This window comes from Vicia villosa, unplaced genomic scaffold (genome assembly GCF_029867415.1).
Source record: "Vicia villosa cultivar HV-30 ecotype Madison, WI unplaced genomic scaffold, Vvil1.0 ctg.002711F_1_1, whole genome shotgun sequence".
NCBI lineage: Eukaryota > Viridiplantae > Streptophyta > Magnoliopsida > Fabales > Fabaceae > Vicia > Vicia villosa.
This window is the reverse complement of record NW_026706010.1, coordinates 69,915-90,629: the sequence shown is the minus strand read 5'-3', so window position 1 is coordinate 90,629 and position 20,715 is coordinate 69,915. Positions and strand designations below refer to the sequence as shown.

The following is a 20,715-nucleotide window of genomic DNA, read 5'->3' as shown; positions in this document are numbered from 1 at the left end:
TTTATACAATGCGACGTATGAACCGTCTGTATGTAAATGTCATATGTATAGATAAGTGCCTATATGTGTAGGCTAGTCAGCATGTATATGCTAATGCGAATGCTTGTATGATGATCCCCTGATTTTATCTCCTTATAATCCATTGAATTTGTTTAAACCATGCAACGACTATGCTTATGCTGACTAGTAATGCTTATGCGTAGAATGCTTTCGAGCGGAACTTCAAGTTATAGTCTCCTTCTGGACCATTAGGTCCTGAACCAATCCTTTGGTACCCTTTGTCCTTTTGAATTGTCTAGGCATTTCGATGTGTGACTTATGTATGATGCTCTAATGATAGGTCGTTGATAACCAATCTTGGATGTTTTAACCAATAGGAAAATTTATATATATATATATATATATATATATATATATATATATATATATATATATATATATATATATATATATATATATATATATATATAGGAGAGATATTCTTACTTTAAGTTACTCCACATCTTGACCATTAATTCTGCTCAATCTAATTGCTAAAAATAATAAGCAATTAAATGTGGAGAGAGAAAATAATACTCATTAATTTAAACCATTAGATTGAGAAGAATTAATGGTCAAAAGTAAATTTGATAACTTACTCTTGGAGTAAGAATATCCCTCTTTATATATATATATATATATATATATATATATATATATATATATATATATATATATATATATATATATATATATATATATATATATATATATATATATATATATATATATATATATATATATAAGGGATATTCTTACTTTAAGTTACTCCATATCTTGACCATTAATTTTGCTCAATCTAATTGCTAAATATAATATGCAATTAAATATGGAGAGAGAAAATAATACTCATTAATTTAAACCGTTAGATTGAGAAGAATTAATGGTCAAAAGTAAGTTTGATAAATTACTCTTGGAGACCAAAAAAACTACAAAAATGAATATACCATAACATGCCTTTAAACATTGCATATAAAACAACTAATTATAAATTCTTAAAAATACTTGTTTGAAAAATATTAAGTGTAAAATTTAGAGGTATAGAAATAACCTGACTAATAGACATTGTTATTGCTATAATAGGTCCACCATGGATTGATGTATTCGAAAATTGACCACCAAGGTAATTTGTTTGGCTAGTTTGAACAAATCCTGGACATAGTAAATTGAAGCATCCTGTATTCTTGAAGTTGTCTGTCTGTATTTTTCAACATCACCTTATATTGTTTAGAAATAAAACTTTTATTCTTGTAATTAACTTAAAATAAAAATAAATATTAAAAGAAAACATGAAAATAATTGAATATGTTCAAAATTATATGCATAGAAATTTATTAACTCTAATAAATTGTTCAAGAGAAATAAAAAGGTAATGAAAATACTTACCGTCCATACGACATAAAAATGAGTTTCATCGTCGTTGTATAATTGTGGAGCCACCTGACATCAATGCATTACATCAATTTAACAAATCATACAAAATAAGACTTATAATATATATGTTCTCAGGTCATCCCATACTAAATAAAACTTAACAAATCAAATAAAACTTACATGCCATCCCATACCGATATAATTTATGCTCTCAGGTCCATCTCGAACAAACATCACAGAGGAACTTGATTGATCTTTGTTTACCTTAAAATTATAAACACTATTTGTTCCAGCAACTCCATAATAACTCTTTTCATCATCTTCTAATGTGATGACTTCTGCATACTAGAAAATAAATATATATGTTTAACTACTCTGTTACTCTATAGTTGAAACTATTATAAAGTAATTATACATATATAAAAATAAACTTATAAGTACTAATGAAAACTTACATGATTACCATGAAGATTTCCAACCAAACCATTATTAAAATATGATTTTCCTCGAATTAAATCATCCTTTGTTGTTCTCTTAATAGGAACCGTTCCAGTTGGACATTGAGCTTTTTGAAGACCGGATAGAGCCTTAGTTGATGAACTCTTCACACTATTTTTTCTTTTTTTTGTTCGAAAGCTAGGTTTTTTCTATAGTTAATAAAATAAATAAAAATCAAAGAAAAATCAAATTTCTTCAAAGTTTTGTCATTAGAATTAATTGAATATATACCTGTAACTTATGATTCATAAGCAAAGAATGATCAAAAGCTGGTTGATTATTAATATCGATGCAATCAATAATGTATCCAAATTTTGTCTATAAAAACCATAGTCAAACAAATAAAATTAGCTATGCAGGGGTGAAATTTAACCATAAGAAAAGATAACATAATTACACATGAGAGTGAAATACATAAATACTCTTGACAGGAGCCTTATTAAGCAATTTTAGCTCTCTCTCTATTTCTAAATCTTCTTTCAATGTGTTTTGCTTATTATCAAATTGATGGCTAGTAACAAAGGATACCGAACACATGAAAATGAATAGTACATTCATCATCTTTATCTTTACCGAATATAAATGATTTGATGAATCATTGTTTAGTCTTCTTTTCGTTTTATACTCCTTAGGTAATTAAATATGGAAAAAATAAATGAAAAGAATATAGACGTAGACCATAGACCATAGACGTAGAATAGAAAAGAATATTAATGTTATGCTGGCAATATATCTCCCAATTATATCAAAATTTGATTTTTGTTAATTTATTGATCATCTCATATATTTTGTCTATATGTAGATCGGATGGATAAGATTTTCAATTAAAAAAGTCACTTTTTTTAGATAATAAGAAAAATAGTAATGATATTTAAAATCAATTTGAATAACTTGTCTAAGTTCATTGAAATAGTTTTAAATCCATGAATGTTTAAACTCAAGAGTTTGAATAAAATGTTTAAGTTCATGAATATTAATGAATTATAAATTTTGATTGGTATATTTTCAATTATGTTGATTATTATGCTTAAATATTTTTACTGTCTATTTTTTTATAGCTATGATAGAATGTCATCTAATAACAATGTTGGCACTCAATATGAGTAAAGTGATAACTTAGAGTTTGTTTGGCAAGAACAAAAGAATATTTGAATGTTTTATATCAAAAACTTAGTTATTTGAAAAAAAAAAATCAAATTTAGAAAGCACTCTTTTTCTTTTCTTTTTTGGTATTCCACGTCATTATCTTCATTAAAGAAGATTTTAGTTTTGTTTTTTATTTTTTCGCTTTGACACACCAACCTTATTCTATTATTCTATTAGATGTTAAATTTGAATTTATTTTAATTAATTTTTTTTCTTCATAAAACTCCATTTTATTAAATTAAAAATCCATTTTATTAAATAATTAATAAATGGTCGTATCTTATTTATTTTTAAAAACAAGCACATTGATATGCTTGTTTGGAGTAGAAGTTGATTTTATTTAAGGAGTAATTCTATTTCTTTAATTAAATTATTATTCCTTTTATTTTCATTTCTTTTTAAGTTTTATCTTTTTCACTTTTATACATATACTAAAAATTAGTAATAAATTTTATTATTTTTCCAATAATAATTATCTTTTTATTTAAAATATTTTCGTAACTATTTATTAATTAATTGTGAAAGAGAATTTACAAGTTTTAACTATTACCAAAAGACAAAAATTTAAATACAATTGAGTCCAATATATCTTTTTTTGTCTTAAAATAAATCATGATCTTGTTACACTTTACGGTTGGAATCAAACTTATATACAAAAATCATAACTGTGTCTTCCTATCACACACCTTTCTGTTCAACAGCTCATATCACAGTCACACCCACGAAAGGTACAGGATTTTTACAGTTATAAAATATGCATAAATAATTAAATATTCATTGTATATGAATATATTAAATAATGTTTTTTCTATATTTATCGAGAAATAAAAAATGGTGGATATGGCCTCCCAACTCAAGCCTATTATTAAATAGATTAATTAGGTTTACATGGATTTTTTTAATTTTTTATTTAGGTACTGTTTTAACTTTTTGGTATTCCTATTTTAAAATTCAGTTTTTTTATCCTTCAATTTTATTTCTTTTGAGATTTCTTGACTTTTACAAGGATAATTGGGATATAAAAATTATTTTTAATTAAATGGATCACTAAGTTAGTTTATTATTTAACAATTTTTATAAAATGAATTAATAAATAATTTTAATTAAGTTTTATAATAATTAATTAATTAAAATATAATTAAATGGCAGTGATGACTAAGCTAGTTTATTACAGTAGAAACTCTTTATATTAATACTCGGTAAATTAATAAACTCTCTAAAATGTTAGAAATTCGGTATGATAATCCTAGATAAATTCGAAGAATCGTGTACGTACACTTTTCGAACAAAGTATTTCGGCCCTATTCTTGCACGGGTTCACGAAATCTTTGTGGGGATAATTCTCGAAGAGCAATCTGTTTCTGACAATAGAGAACAAATCAGGAATGTAAAGAGGAAGTATTATTTTTGTGTACCAAAATTGAGGCCAAATGACTCCTTATATAGGAGATCAATAACAGAAAGCGAAAAGACACACCTGTTCATAAAAAACGGTCATGTCTGTTAGGAAAGGGTACAACCGTTGGGAAAAAATTTCCAACGGGGCGCTGCCCCTTGGACCCCGACGGGGAGCTGCCCCGCACCCCGCCAGGGGATACGCCCTTTGGAATCCCGTTTCAATTATTCGTATTCAATTACACGTTTGGCTCGACGAGTGTGCACTCTGCACTACCCTAACTCGTTTCAAACTTAACGCATAATTGCACCGGCCTATAGTAAATCACATTACTACCAAAATACATTTATGATACTAAAATCACCAACATAAAATAATAAATTTGTCCGGTCGCGACTTAGGCCAATGTAACAAATTAAAAAACTCGATAAAATAATAAGATAATAATTTTTCGAGAGATCCCTTTATAATTTTTGGTCCCAAGAAAATCATAAATTAATAATTCATAGAAATTGGAAAAAAATTACACGCTATTGAAATATGATTCAATAATTGTTTGTTTTCCTTTAAGAATACATTGAACACATTTGTTCATTTTATTTACATTTATCGAATTTCAAAAGTCATTATTGATTTCCAATGTATATGAACACAATAGTTACTAATTTATGTTGAGTCTCAAGGTTCGCTGCAACGTAATTCTAAGAGACATAGACAAATTTGCGTTTTTGTTTGGTATGTTAAATATAATTACTTAAAAACTCTTTAAATTAATAATTATTAATTTATCAATAAATTAATAACTCTCTAAATTAATAAATATCTCCGATCCTCATATTATTAATTTAAAGAGTTTATACTGTATTTAACTTTTTTTTATAAAATAAATTAATAATAATTTTAATTAAATTTTATAAAAATTAACTAACTAAAATATCGAAAGCCCAATTTTGACTTTTGAGTCTAAATTTAGTTTCAGCAATATGCCTAATTTTCAATCCACTTAAGCAATATTTAGTACATCAATATGTTTTATAAACTCTTATATTTAGTACATGTTTAATTTGTTTAATTATTATGTGGTGATAGTTAATTTAGTTTATTGTGATTTATTTAATTAAAATGGGAAATAGAGGAATTACAAGAGTTGTTAGTACAATATATTAGGATCATAGAGAAGTCTTAACGCATTGGTTTTGATGATATGATCATGCATCATTCGAGTTGGGTCAAGAGGCATGTTCGTTAGTTCAGAGAGGGGACTAGTGGCTTGTCCCAAACTTAGAGAGGTGGCTTGGAGTTCAGAGACTGGGCTCATGGGTTTAGAGAAGGGACCCGGTTCTTGAGAGAACAAAATGTTGAGTTGATACCACATGCATATGCATCGAGTTGCATAGTTAAGTTACATTACATGAATGTATTGTATGCATAATATATGTTTATGTGTGATTGTTGAGTTCAGTATGAGAATGTATCGTACAATGTTGTATGCAATTATTTGTAGAATATGTATGTGTTAATACTCTATCTTGAAGTATGTGCCACTTACTTTATTAATGTGATTTCTCACCCCTTTGTTATCGTTGTGGTCTGGGCTACTCTTTGAAGTATAGATAAGTAGGTAATTGAGTAGTTGCTTAGAATGGAATATGGCGCAATACTGTTCTTCTTTTATTTTTTGTTTGGTATTTTTAAAAATTACGTTGCTCCAATCTGAGCGGGGCGAACACATACTTTCCTTTATTTGGTAAAGTTATTTTATTATGTGATTTAAGTATGCTTTATCTTATAATAATAAGCGCAAGATTTTTAGAGTGTTACAATGGTGGACCTTCAAGAGTCTGGCTGTTTAAATGTTTGAATTTCTATGTCTGTTATTCTGGTTTACACATTATGGATGGTTCGATGTTGAAAATGTGACTCAGTGTTTGTACAAGGTTGGAATGACACAATTGAGAAGTAACCTTTATAGTGTGAAAGTTGTGAATTGTGATATGGGAAGGTGATGATAGACCTCTGAGAGTTAGGTTGTTTAAAATTTGAAATTTTTATGTTTGTTATTCCATTTTACACGTTGTGGATGGTCTAATGTTGAAAATTTGAGTCGGTGTTCGTCCAGGTTGGAAAGAGTCAATTGAGAAGGAAGCTTTCTAGTGTGACACTTCTGAATTGTGATTTGGAAAGGTGATTGTGGACCTCCAAGAGTCTGATTGTTTAAACTTTTGAATTTTTATGTTTGTTAGTTTGTTTTACATATTGTGGACGACCCGATGTTGAAAATTTGAGTTGGTGTTTGTCCAAGGTTGAAAATAGATTATTGAGAAGGACCTTTTCTACTGTGATGGTAAAAATTCGGGAGTTTGATTTTTAAAATCTTTGAATTTATTTTTGTGAGTCCACTTTGCAAGTTGTGGACGGTCTATTGTTGAAAATGTGATCCAGTGTTTGTCTAGGTTTGGAAGGAGACTGTTGAGAATGGCATTTTCTAGTGTGACAATTGTAAAGTGCGATGTGGGAAGGTGATGGTGAACCTTTGAGAATATGATTATTTAAAGTTTTGAATTTTTATGTTTCTTAGTACATTTTACTTGTTGTGTACAGTCTGATGTTAAAAATTTGAGTTGGTGTTCGTCCAAGGTTGGAAAGTGTCTGTTGATAAGGGCTCTTTTTAATATGACACTTGTGAATTATGATTTAGAAATATGATGGTGGAATTTTAGAATTCTGATTGTTTAAAATTTTGAATTTCTATGTTTCTTACTCCGTTTTACACTTTCTGGACGACCCAATGTTGAAAATGTGTCGATGTTGGTCTAGGGTTGAAAAAAGACAATTTAGAAAGACCATTTCTAGTATGACAGTTGTGAATTATGATCTGGTAAGGAAATGATGGACCTTAAAGTGTCTGATTGGTTAAAGTTTTGAATTGGCATTTTTGTTAGTCTGTTTTACACGTTATGGATAACCCATCATTGAAAATTCATGTCAGTGTTTGTCTAGTCTAGGAAAGAGTCAGTTGAGAATGACCATTTCCTTAAATCTCTTATGAACTGTGATTTCGCAAGGTGATTGTGGACCTCTAATAGTTAAATTTTTAAATTTCTATGTTTGCTAGTTTCTTTTACACGTTGTGGAAGATTTGATGTTGAAAATTCGAGTCGGTGTTTGTCTTGGGTTAGAAAGAGTCAGTTGAAAATAACTCTTTCTAGTGCGGCTCTTATGAATTGAGATATGGGAAGGTGATGGTGGACCTCCAACTGTCTGACTGTTTAAACTTTTGAATTTCTATATTTGCTATTCCATTTTACACGTATTAGATGACCCGATGTTGAAAATTCAAGTTGATGTTCGTCCATTATAATTACTACTATCTACTATTTGTTGATGCTTCTAATTCATTTCTACTATTTTAAGAGAAAATAAACCATTACAAAAACAAGCAAAGAAATCATCATATATAATAGTGCTGCTGCCAATTTTTTCATCAAGGTCAACAAAAGCCAAATGACTTTTGCTTTTACTTTAAGAGGAGATAAGAATAATGGTTTCTGCATAATGAAGGCAAATATAAAACTGATTAGACTTTAACTATGTAACACCAATAGGATAATTCCAAATAGAAATTATATTAAAAAGTTTATAAGTCAGTAATTAGATATACTTAGTTTTCTGTTTTAAAAATGGTATTGCTTTTTGCAAAGGATAGTATCAATATTAAACAACCAGTGAGCCCTATCAATATCGCCACACTTGGCATACAAATCAGTCACAACGTTCCAAACAAAAGTAATTTTCTCAAACTCACCAACCACAACTCTCCCATGAACCCGTCTTCTTGCATTCTCACAAAAAAATTCAATGCTTTACTCGAAAGCGGATAACTTGCAAAGACTGAGTACGCTGAAACCCGATACAACATTTGATCAAAGACTGCATTCAAATCCTGATAGAGAGTTAATATAGTATTTAGTATTATATATTAGTTGTTGTTTTTGTAATAACTCTAGAATGTTCTTAGGATCTTTAAATGTGTTGAATTGAGATTTAATTAGTATGGGCCTTTAGAGTATTATCCATTATTACTATTATAAATATATATATATATATATATATATATATATATATATATATATATATATATATATATATATATATATATATATATATATATATATATATATATATATATATATAGTGTCTTTGACACTTGAAAATGAATCAATGAAATCAAAGTTATCTTTTAATTCTATTTTCTTAGTTTGTTTACTTGTTTCTCCTTAGTTTTGTAAGCCTTGTTAGGGTTAGCATTTTGCATCCTAACAATTGGTGCTTTCATCATGTACTCAAATCCTCCTATGGATTATCATTTTCATACACATTCATAACATTCATGGAGTATTCCTCCTACCTATCCCACAAACCTCTCCTTTACATTCTCTACCACACCTTCATTTCCATCTTTTCCATGGGAACTTTTTACATCATGCTACTCTTGTGTTGGATCATCATCACCAAATTTGTATCCAAATCATGGATATTCACCACATCCACCTAACCCTAACCCATATTCAACCTACTCATCATCTCCTTATTCATATGACTACAATACTTATCATCAACAACTCTAACCAACAAACACATCTTGTCATCAATATCAAACTCGTTCTAAAAATAGAAGAGATTTTGGTAAGAATCTCCAAGTCACTCCTCCCTCTTTTAAGAAAAACTCAAAAAAAAGTTCACAAAAACCACAAAGTCAACATTTCATTTCGTCAGTGAGACTAGGCGTAGGGAAAAACCTAACATCAACACACCTCACCAGACCCCAAAACGACCGCAAAAATGGCCGTTTCAAGCCTCCACCATGTCTTCACCTTCGAGTTCCGTTCCGATCACGATTTCTCCTCTCTCCCATCACCAAATCCGCACCCTATTCTTGCCCCATATCAAAACCCACCAAAAATCTTTTGCCACACTGGTCTCAAAGACCTCTGATATCATCGATGGCCACAACATCAATGGCAACGTCGTCGTTGATGGACAACCAGATAATGGATCTGAGTCTCTCTCATGGATCTCCCGCTCCTTCCACCAACGATTTCAGCGTTCCTAGATACGGTCTTCAACCGATTTGTTCAGTCCCTGATTCTTCCCCCAATTTCGGTTCTTCGTTTGCGAAAAATTGGAACTCCGATTTCACCCTTGACCAACTGAGAAATCTCGACCAGGAAATTGAAGCTCTCGTCGTTAAGACTCCTCAATCATCGACAAAACCGATTTGCGCATTGATCCCTTCGACTTTGTCGAATCTCGACCATCATCATCCATTTGTTCGAAGGAATGCTTCTTCTACATCTCCTGTTGTTTCTGCTCTCATTGAATCCGATGCTACTTGTGTTGGAACTACAGTTTTTGGCAAATTGGCTTATGGAATTAGTGGCGAAAATCCGCATTTCGGAACACCCACAAATCCTGTTGTTCCTAATCGTGTACCGGTTGACTCCTCTAGTGGTGTTGTAGTAGGTTTTGCTGCTAATTTTGTTGATTTCTCTATGGGCGTTGATACTTCTAGAGGCGTGAGAGTACCTGCTGGATTTTGTGGGACACTAGGATTTCGATCTTCACATGGTGTTGTTCCTCATTTGGGAATCATACCCGAATGCATGTGTGTGAATGGTAAGCCTCTTTCTTATGAAGAACTGTTTATCTTGCAAAACTGTCCAAATCCTTCAAAGAAGCTTAAGCCAGGAAAGTATTGGTATGATAAAGTATCTAGATTTTTGGGGAAGGAAGGACATAAGCATTCCAGTATACTTAGTGCTCATCTGGATACCGCAAGTCTCATTTAGCCTGATGTTAGCAATGGAAACATACAGGTTTTTATGAATGGTCGAGAAATAACAAAAATGGAGATGGTAGGTCATACTGCAATTGTTTATTCAATTGATTCACATGCATAAAGACTTATTGTCAGTGGCAGTGAAGACTGTTTTGCTTATAGGTTCATTTCTGAGCTAGGCAGCTTCCCTGTTCCTGGTGTAAAGGATGATGCTCAAAAGCTTATAGCCATTACTAGTCATATGAATGACATCTCAGGTGATGAGAAAATAGATGATATAAATCCAAAACTTTTGCAACAATTTGCGTTTGAGACTAAGGCTGTACTAAACCCTATGGCTGCCATGTTTGGTGGAATTGTTGGACAAGAGGTTGTCAAAGCATGCTCTGGGAAGTTTCATCCACTTTGTCAATTTTTTGATTCTATGGAATCACTTCCTTTTGAACCACGGGACTCTGATGATTTCAGACCAGTTAATAGTCATTATGATGCACAAATTTCAGTTTTTGGACGGAAGTTACAAAAAAAAATTAGAGGATTCTCAAGTGTTTGTTGTTGGCTCTGATGATTTGGGGTGTGAGTGTTTGAAAAATCTTGCTCTTGTGGATGAACTTAGGGCTTATGATTGTGATAATATTAATCATTATATGGAAAAGTATGAGGAGGAGTTTAAGGGGTTCTTGAATGATTTGAAACTTGTTGTGTGGACTGTGTTGGGGAATGTATCATAGTCGACTAGTCGTGATCAACTTGCCATCACAACTATCATGTTTTTTACCACAATTAGCACCAGTGTTCACCACAATTTGTTTGCTGCCGATTGGATTATACCGCAGATTTTTCATGGAATTGTGATCCCTAATGTGAGGCTGAAGGAAGATGATGAGGAGCTGTTTGAGATAAATCTTATTGAGTATATTATGAGGGATATGGAAGGCAGTCACGTTGATCCACGCAGGAGGATTGCTGGTCTGCTACTTAAGGGAATTGCCACACATTATGGAGATGCTGTAAGAAACATCATTTCTGGGCAAATACAGAGTTTGTTAAGTTCCTTGGCTGCGAACCCGGCAAGGAATTGGAAGGACAAGGCTTGTGCAATATACTTGGTAGTCTCTATTTCAACCAAGAAGGATGAAACCAGATATATTTCTCCAGATCTTATAAATGTTCAAATTTTTTTTTGAATTTATGATTGTCCCTGAGCTGCAAAGTCAGGATGTGAATGGTAATCCAATGCCTAAGGAACTCAACGTATACGAGACCGTACATGAGGATGATATAAATAAACTTTTTGATGTACATGTGCATATTGACACTTATGTTCCTCCTCAATTCGGTATCCGCGAAAATGGCGAACATTTGGATGTTGGGGGCTATGGGAGGAACACTGCAGCTGCTAAATATTCAAATTGGGTGCTTCTTCCTGAAGACAAATATAACAAGACTAGTTTTGAATTGGAGATAATGGTGGAAGAGGCTAAGGATTCCGAGGATGAGGCTGAAGATTCCAAGCTGCGGCAATTAGGGGGAAGGAATATAAGCAAAAGTAGGTGTGATGGAATCAAGTTTGTTTGTGTTGAAGGTTCTGGAAAAGAATCAGTGGTTATTTAGTTTCACTATGGAGAAGAAGGTGTGAATGTGCATCAAACTAGCTTTATCATCAAATTAGAAGCACTCTCAATTAATAAAGAATTGGTTCACAACAACTATTTCTATCAGCTAGATACATCCAATCCTTATATTAACAAGTTCCTTGATGCTCTTAAAAGCAAAATAGAAAACTTCATTCCGCCACCCCCACCAAAACCTCCGGATTCTAAACCGCACATCGATACACTTAATTCACTAAAGTTCAAAGCAAAAGTGATTGGTAGAGTTACTGATAAAAGCGAAAATCATATTGCAATCTCTATTATTATCCAAATCTAGAACCTTGAGGACAAGGTTCAATGTGAACCGGGCGACAATGATAGAGAGTTAATATAGTATTTAATAGTTTATATTAGTTGTTGTTTTTGTAATAACTCTAGAATGTTCTTAGGATCTTTAAATGTGTTGAATAGGGATTTAATTAGTATGGGTCTTTAGAGTATTATCCATTAGTATTATATATATATATATATATATATATATATATATATATATATATATATATATATATATATATATATATATATATATATATATATATATATATATATATATATATATATATATATATATATATATATATATTGTCTTTGACACTTGAAAATGAATCAATGAAATCAAAGTTATCTTTTAATTCTATTTTCTTAGTTTGTTTGTTTACTTGTTTCTCCTTAGTTTTGTAAGCCTATTAAGGGTTAGCATTTTGCATCCTAACAAATCCTCAACCAAACCCACCTAGGCATAAGCAGAAAGCAATGTATTTCAAGAATAAATATCCCTCTTAGGCATTTTATCAAACAGTTGCTGAGCATATGAGAGTTTTCCACATTTGACATATATATGAAGAAATTGGTTATGGATGAAGGAATCTGTAGGTTGAAAAAGTTGAAGTTCCATGTGAGACCGTAATCTCTTGGCTTGATTCATTGAATTAATGTAATACTTGACAAATTGACATAAATAAGATTATTTCTTTAATAAAAAGAGAAAAATAAAACGTAAAATCAAATTATTTCCTCCACACATTACATTCAAATTATCTAAATAAATGTATGGCTTTCCAGATTCTATTTAGCTATATTATGTTTTTGTTTTCCATATGGCTAAACTTTGTTTTCTTCATTCTCCCTAAACATTCAATTATGAGATAACCACACTTTGATTTCCATTTTTTAATACATAAATATCGGCATCTTTCACTATGCCGTTTCAAGAGATAAACTCTAATTGTCATACAAGCTCTGCTCCGTCTATAAAACTCTCAATAATGGACCACTCAATCTGCATATTAACGGATATATATCAAATTAGCTTGTACATTATGATAGAACAAAAATGAACCAATATCTTAAAAGAAACTAAAGAGATGCAACAGAAAGGATGTGACATTGTTTAGTTTGCAACTTGTTCGCAATGTGTTGGACAAAAGTTCACAACCAATATCTTTCTTCATTTTTTCTGGGTTTTCTTAGAGGAGGTTAAAACCCCCACAATCTCAATCATTTTTAATTTTTGCCAAACTATCTTCCACATGGCGTGACACGTAAGCTTTTATTAGTGGAAACTAATGGGAGAGACTAAATTTAGGGATGGAAAAATTTAGGGGGTCATTTGTAGGGATGGACTAAATTTGAAAGAAAAATTTAGAGGAACTAAAATTGAATTCTTCTATATTTATAGGGACTAAAAACTTATTTAACCCTAAAGTTTAACATCGATAACTGTTATGACATACATAAATAATAAAATATTACATAGATAATTGTTAATGTAAACCGACAACACTATTTGTAACACCTTATGTTGTGAATTGAATACCAAGAACAAAGTATAATAGGGAATTAGGGAGGAGAAGAAGAACACAAGAATTGGTTATAACTGCTATTCTTTCACTTTCTCTTAAAACAAGATTACAAGTTTACAAGAATAACAAATAACCTCTCTCACCCTAAATTAGGATTTGCAGCTTAGCAATGATGAGAGACTAGTATGCTATTTATAATAAAACCTAACATACTAACTAATGGGCTTTTTCAGCAAGGCCCATTACACAAGCCAACTTAATACACAAGCTAACTTAACAAATTAGGGTTTAAACACTAAAACCTAATTTAACATGCTAACAACTCTAGCATCTTCGACATCTGCATGCTAGACCCATCTTCGACTACAGCATGCACACTTCGACACCAGCATGTGAACAATCCTTCGACTTCATGCTTAACTCTGTCGAACTGTCGAACCAAGAAGCTACCATTCGACAATACTAGAGTTCGATCCAATATCTCACAAATCTCCACCTTGGACCTAACTCTACAACGTCAAGGAACAAACTAGCTTTCTTCATGCAGCTTTATCAACTGCATACAGTGGAAAAACTTGCAACTCGGCAATGTCTTGGTGATCATATCAGCAGCATTGTCTTCAGTCGAAACCTTCAGCACTTGGACTTCTCCACGCTCGATTACTCCTCTGACGAAATGCAGCCTCACATCAATGTGCTTAGTTCGCTCATGATAGGCTGAATTCTTCGACAGGTGTATTGCACTTTGACTATCACATTTAACAGTGATACCTCGACCTTGAAGTTTCAGCTCCTTCGCAAAACCTTCAAGCCACAATGCTTCTTTCACAGCTTCAGTTAGGGCAATATACTCCGCTTCAGTGGTTGATAGAGCAACAACCTTCTGAAGTGTTGCTTTCCAACTAATTGCAGTGCCAAACATAGTGAAAACATATCCAGAAATAGATTTTCTGGAATCCATACAACCTGCATAATCAGAGTCGACATATCCTTCTATTACTGCTTTACTATTTTCACCCAAGGCTCCACCATAAATTAGGACTCTATTCAGAGACCCATTTATGTACCTTAAAATCCACTTCAATGCTTGCCAGTGAGCCTTTCCAGGATTCGCCATGTACCTGCTTACAAGACTTACTGCGTATGCTATGTCGGGTCTAGTACAGACCATAGCATACATCAAAGAGCCGACTATATTAGCATATGGGATGTTATTCATATAGGCTCTTTCGACATCAGTACTGGGACACTGATCAATACTCAGCTTGAATTGAGGGTTTGTTGGAGTCACAACTGGCTTCGAATTCGACATACCATACTTTTCAAGAGTCTTCCGTAGATATGCCTCTTGAGATAGGCATAACTTCGACTTCTTTCTATCTCTTCGAATGTCAATTCCAAGAATCCTGGAAGCAGCTCCCAGATCCTTCATATCGAACTCCTTATTGAGTTCAGCCTTCACCCTCATCACATCTTCAACACTGTTGCTTGCTATGAGAATATCATCCACATAAAGCAACAAAATAACAAATGAATTACCAGGTCGAAATCTGAAGTAAACGCAGTGGTCGAACTGACTTCTAATGAAACTTATGCGTGCCATGAACTTGTCGAATCTCCTATTCCACTATCGAGGAGATTGTTTCAGCCCATACAAAGATCTCTTTAACTTGCACACATAATCTTCCTTCCCCTTTTCGACATACCCTTCAGGTTGCCTCATCAGGATCGTTTCATCTAGATCACCATACAAGAACGCAGTCTTCACATCCATCTGTTCCAGTTCAAGATTGAACTGTGCCACCATGGCAAGCAACATTCGAATGGACCTATGCTTCACAACAGGAGAGAACACATCATTGAAGTCGACACCTTCTTTCTGAGTGAAACCCCTTGCGACCAGCCTTGCCTTGTATCTTTTCGACGTCACTCCTTCGATTCCTTCCTTAACTTTGAAAATCCATTTACAGCTGACTAACCTTGCCCCAGCAGGTTTCTTGATCAGTTCCCAAGTGTAATTATCATGAAGAGATTTCATCTCATCATCCATGGCCTTCAGCCATTCAGTCTTATTTTGACTCCTCATAACTCCCTTATAATCTCTAGGTTCTTCGTCTAGAACCTCACTTGCAGAGATTAAGGCATAAGCTATAAGATCTGCATATCCAAGTCTTTGAGGTGGCTTGATGACTCTTCTCGACCTATCTCTCGACAATAGGTAGTCATCGTCAGTTTCCTCAACTTCAGCATCTTCTGCTTCTTCTTCGACTTCATCTGGGATATGCAATTCAGCATCAACATGCTCCACCTCAACAGGAATCTCTACCTGTTCCAGCTCTTCGTCAGATGTTTTTGTACTTCGACCAACATCATCAGTTTTCTTAAAAGCCATTTCAGCTTCATTGAAAACAACATCTCGACTGGTGATACACCTCCTGTGACCTGGCTCTAGGCACCATAGCCTATAAGCTTTGACTCCTTCTGGGTATCCCATGAACATGCATTTCAGAGCTCTAGGTTCGACCTTGTCTTGCCTAATGAGAGCATAGGCTACGCAGCCAAATACTCTCAGTTTGTCGAGATCTGGTGGATGTCCCGACCAAACTTCTTCAGGTGTCTTCATATCTAACGCTGTCGAAGGACATCTATTTATCAGATATGTTGCTGTCGAAACAGCCTCAGCCCAGAACACCTTCTTTAACCCCGCACTAGTCAACATGCATCTGACTCTCTCCAAAATAGTTCGATTAAATCTTTCAGCCAAACCATTTTGCTGTGGAGTACCTGCAGTAGTTCTGTGCCTTGCAATACCAAAGGCAGCACAAAAACTGTCGAATGCCTCATTGCAAAATTCAAGGCCATTGTCGGTTCTCAACCTCTTGACCTTTCTGCCAGTCTGATTTTCAACCAGAGTCTTCCAACTTTTGAAATTCTCAAAAGTTTCATCCTTAGTCTTCTGGATGAATACCCATAATTTTCTGGAATAATCATCTACTATGGATAGAAAATACCTTGCTCCTGAATGTGATGGACACCTTGCAGGCCCCCAAAGATCAGCATGGATGTAATCAAGGGATCCATGTGTTCTTTGTTTGCCTTTGTTGAACTTTACTCTGCAAGATTTTCCAAGTACACAGGGTTCACAAAACTTCAGCTTTTCGACTTTGTCTCCACCAAGCAGATTTTGTTTCCCTAATTCGACCAGACCCCTTTCACTGACATGGCCCAATCTCATGTGCCAGATTTCTGTCTTCGACAAAGGTTTCGTGGATACAACATTTGTCGAACCACTTACAACTTCAGCCTCAAGGGTATATAAACCTTGTTTCTTCACGCCTCTCAAGACTTCCTTCGACCCCTTCATGACTCTTAGGATACTTTTCTCTCCTTGGAAAACATATCCTTTCTTGTCGAATTCACCAAGAGAAAGCAAATTTCTCTTCAAATCAGGAACATACCTGACTTCAGTCAACAACCTTATTGACTCATCATGGAGCTTGAATCTCACAGATCCAACACCTGCAATCTTGCAAGCCTTGTTGTTTCCCAGCAATACTGATCCACCATCTTGATCACATAATTCCTCGAACAAGTCTTTGTTTGGAGTCATGTGCCAAGTGCAACCTGAATCCATAATCCACTCCTTCTTAGAGTCACTGCTTGAAACCACAAGAACATCAGATGATTCGAAATCATCTTGAACAATGGCAGCGTTGCCATTATCCTTACCTCCATGATATTTCAGGCGTTCAGGGCACACCTTTCTTGTGTGACCCTCCTTCTTACAATGGTAGCACCGAATGCCAGATGCTTCGCCACTGTAAGTCTTCGACTGGCTTTTGCCTTTCTTCTTGTCGAACTTACCATCCTTTCGTAAGAGTTTTCCTTTAACGGCCAAACCTTCGCCAACAGTCGAAGGTTTATGCTCCTTTCGTTCATTCAAGTCCTTAGAGTACAAGGCTGATTGAACTTCTTCAAACGTCAGGGACTCCCTTCCATACAAGAGAGTTTCTTTGAAGTGAGCATGTGATCGAGGCAAAGAACACAATAGTAACAGCGCTTGATCTTCATCATCGATCTTCACATCAATATTTTCAAGATCAAGAATCAGCTTGTTGAACATATCCAACTGCTCAGCCAATACTTTGTCTTCAACCATCTTGAATGAATACAAAGCTTGCTTCAGGTAGAGTCGATTTACCAGCGATTTGGTCATATACAAACTTTCAAGTTTCACCCATAACCCTGATGCCGTCGTCTCCTTTGATACCTGCCGGAGAACCTTATCACCAAGGCTCAACAAAATTGCGCTGTGTGCTTTCTCGATCATATTTGTCTTCTCCGCTGCCGTCAATTCTGCATTCATGGCTGCCTCTCCCTTCAACGCTTCCAAACAACTCTGCTGAACCAGTAGGGCTTTCATCTTCAAGCGCCACAGACCGAAATCATTCACTCCGGTGAACTTTTCAATCTCATACTTTGTTGAAGGCATCTTCTCCACGCTCACCGCACCAATTTGTTGTGAATTGAATACCAAGAACAAAGTATAATAGGGAATTAGGGAGGAGAAGAAGAACACAAGAATTGGTTATAACTGCTATTCTTTCACTTTCTCTTAAAACAAGATTACAAGTTTACAAGAATAACAAATAACCTCTCTCACCCTAAATTAGGATTTGCAGCTTAGCAATGATGAGAGACTAGTATGCTATTTATAATAAAACCTAACATACTAACTAATGGGCTTTTTCAGCAAGGCCCATTACACAAGCCAACTTAATACACAAGCTAACTTAACAAATTAGGGTTTAAACACTAAAACCTAATTTAACATGCTAACAACTCTAGCATCTTCGACATCTGCATGCTAGACCCATCTTCGACTACAGCATGCACACTTCGACACCAGCATGTGAACAATCCTTCGACTTCATGCTTAACTCTGTCGAACTGTCGAACCAAGAAGCTACCATTCGACAATACTAGAGTTCGATCCAATATCTCACACCTTAAAAAAACCCCGTGCTTATTATTATAAAATAAAGCATGCCAAGAATACATATATACACTTAAGATGTTACTCGAGATCAAACTTATTTGCTCTATAACACATAATTTCATAAACAAGACATTCAACACATGTCATCGCATGCTCACCTTCATTTAAGGTATCGTCGCATCAGAATCATAAAGATAAACATGCCTTGCAAACTCATATAAGTCTTATAAAATACTTTACTAAATTTCAACAAATACGGTTAAAATATCTTCAAAATGACATAGTAAGCATCAAACACAAGAGTATAACATTTCACTTTAATAAACATAAACATAATAAAAATAGCATCGTTCCTCCCACCCAGTGTTACAGAACAAAGAAACGTAATTCTAATAACACAAAACAAAAAGGAAAGAAGAACAACCTCTCGACATCCTTCAGCTTTAAGCAACTACTCAATTACCTGCTTATTTGCACTACAAAGAGGACCACAAACCACAACAATAAAGGGGTGAGAAATTACATTAATAAAGTAAGCGGTACATACTGCAAGGTAGAGTATAAACACATACATATTCTACAGGTAATTGCATACAACGTTGTACTACACATTTTCACACATAACTCAACAATCACACACAACACATATATCATGCAATTATGCAACTCGATGCATATGCATGTGATACCAGCTCAACATTTGGTTCTCTCAAAAATCGGGTCCCCTCTCTGAACCCATAAGTCCCTCTCTGAGCTCCAAGCCCCATCTCTAAGCTTGGAACATGCCACTAGTCCCCTCTCTGAACTAAAGAACATGTATCTTGATACAACTCAAATGATGCATGATCATATCATCAATATCAATGTGTTATGACTCTTCTCTAATCCTAACATAATGCACTAACAACCCCCGCAATGCCTTCTCTGGATTACCACACTGCGATAATTAATACATAGACCAGAACATGACTATGTACACTTCAAGCATATAAAACTCTTCTCAAACAATTATATTCTCATCCAAACAATAACACAACAATTGCAATTAAACATATTATAACATCACCATAATTCATAAATCACCCACAACACAACACCAAAATCACACCAATCACCGTTTACCCGATTAAATAATTTTGGGATAATTAATTTTCATCATCTTAGCCCCAACAAAAGTCAAACAGTGACTCCCAAGTTAAAATAATCAAAGATCTTCATCTTATACAATTAAACAAATCCACTACGCAAATCATAAATGTGTGACGCCTTGGGCGTCATCCTAGTGACGCAAGTCACCGACTCAAAATGCATGACGGCCTACCCATCATACTGATAACGTCCATCACCCTTAACCAGAAGCATAATCAATGATTTCTACTATGGAGTTCAAATAAGAATCCAATTTTCACTTCTAGCTCCCAAAAATCGATCCAAAACAAATCATTCATGTGATAATACATTCATAACACACTAATTCATCAGGTTTAACACATTAAACTCCTTTATCCCAACATCATATTCATCCCAAAACCTTCAAAAGTTCATCCATGGAGAAAACATCAACAAATTCCAAAACAGTAAATCATACATATTCATTCATACACAAAAATCCATCCTCATCTGGAACTGGGCCATGAACCCGACCCTAAAGAGGCGGCTATTTGGACGGCAAAATCACCCATCATACGGTTCACCACTGTGGAGATGCATCAAAGTGATCGTGTGAAGCTCCAATTCGGCACGCATCAAGGTATCCCTGACCCCCCTGAGTGTTTGGAACATTAGCATCTGCAAAAGGTCAGCCAACAGTGGTATGTAAAAAATTGGAAGACGTTCGGTAAAGAGCACCGTAAAATATGGGCTCGTCGTTCCACCATTGTCCTACAATTTCATGTGGCGCCAGCCGAAATGAAACCAACGACTGAATATGTCGACTGGTACAGAACGGTCACAAATTCTGAAATGTT

General features: G+C 34.1%; 1 protein-coding gene across 1 annotated transcript; it reads right to left on the bottom strand.

The window, feature by feature from the left end:
• Positions 1 to 926: 926 nt before the first annotated feature.
• Positions 927 to 2,472, bottom strand: LOC131639621 (protein neprosin-like). Its single transcript, XM_058910106.1, has 7 exons — positions 2,326 to 2,472; positions 2,143 to 2,229; positions 1,869 to 2,060; positions 1,594 to 1,758; positions 1,426 to 1,479; positions 1,091 to 1,237; positions 927 to 968 (listed from the first exon to the last, which is right to left on the bottom strand). The coding sequence occupies exons 1-7, from the start codon at positions 2,470 to 2,472 to the stop codon at positions 927 to 929; spliced, it is 834 nt and encodes a 277-aa protein (XP_058766089.1).
• Positions 2,473 to 20,715: the final 18,243 nt, after the last annotated feature.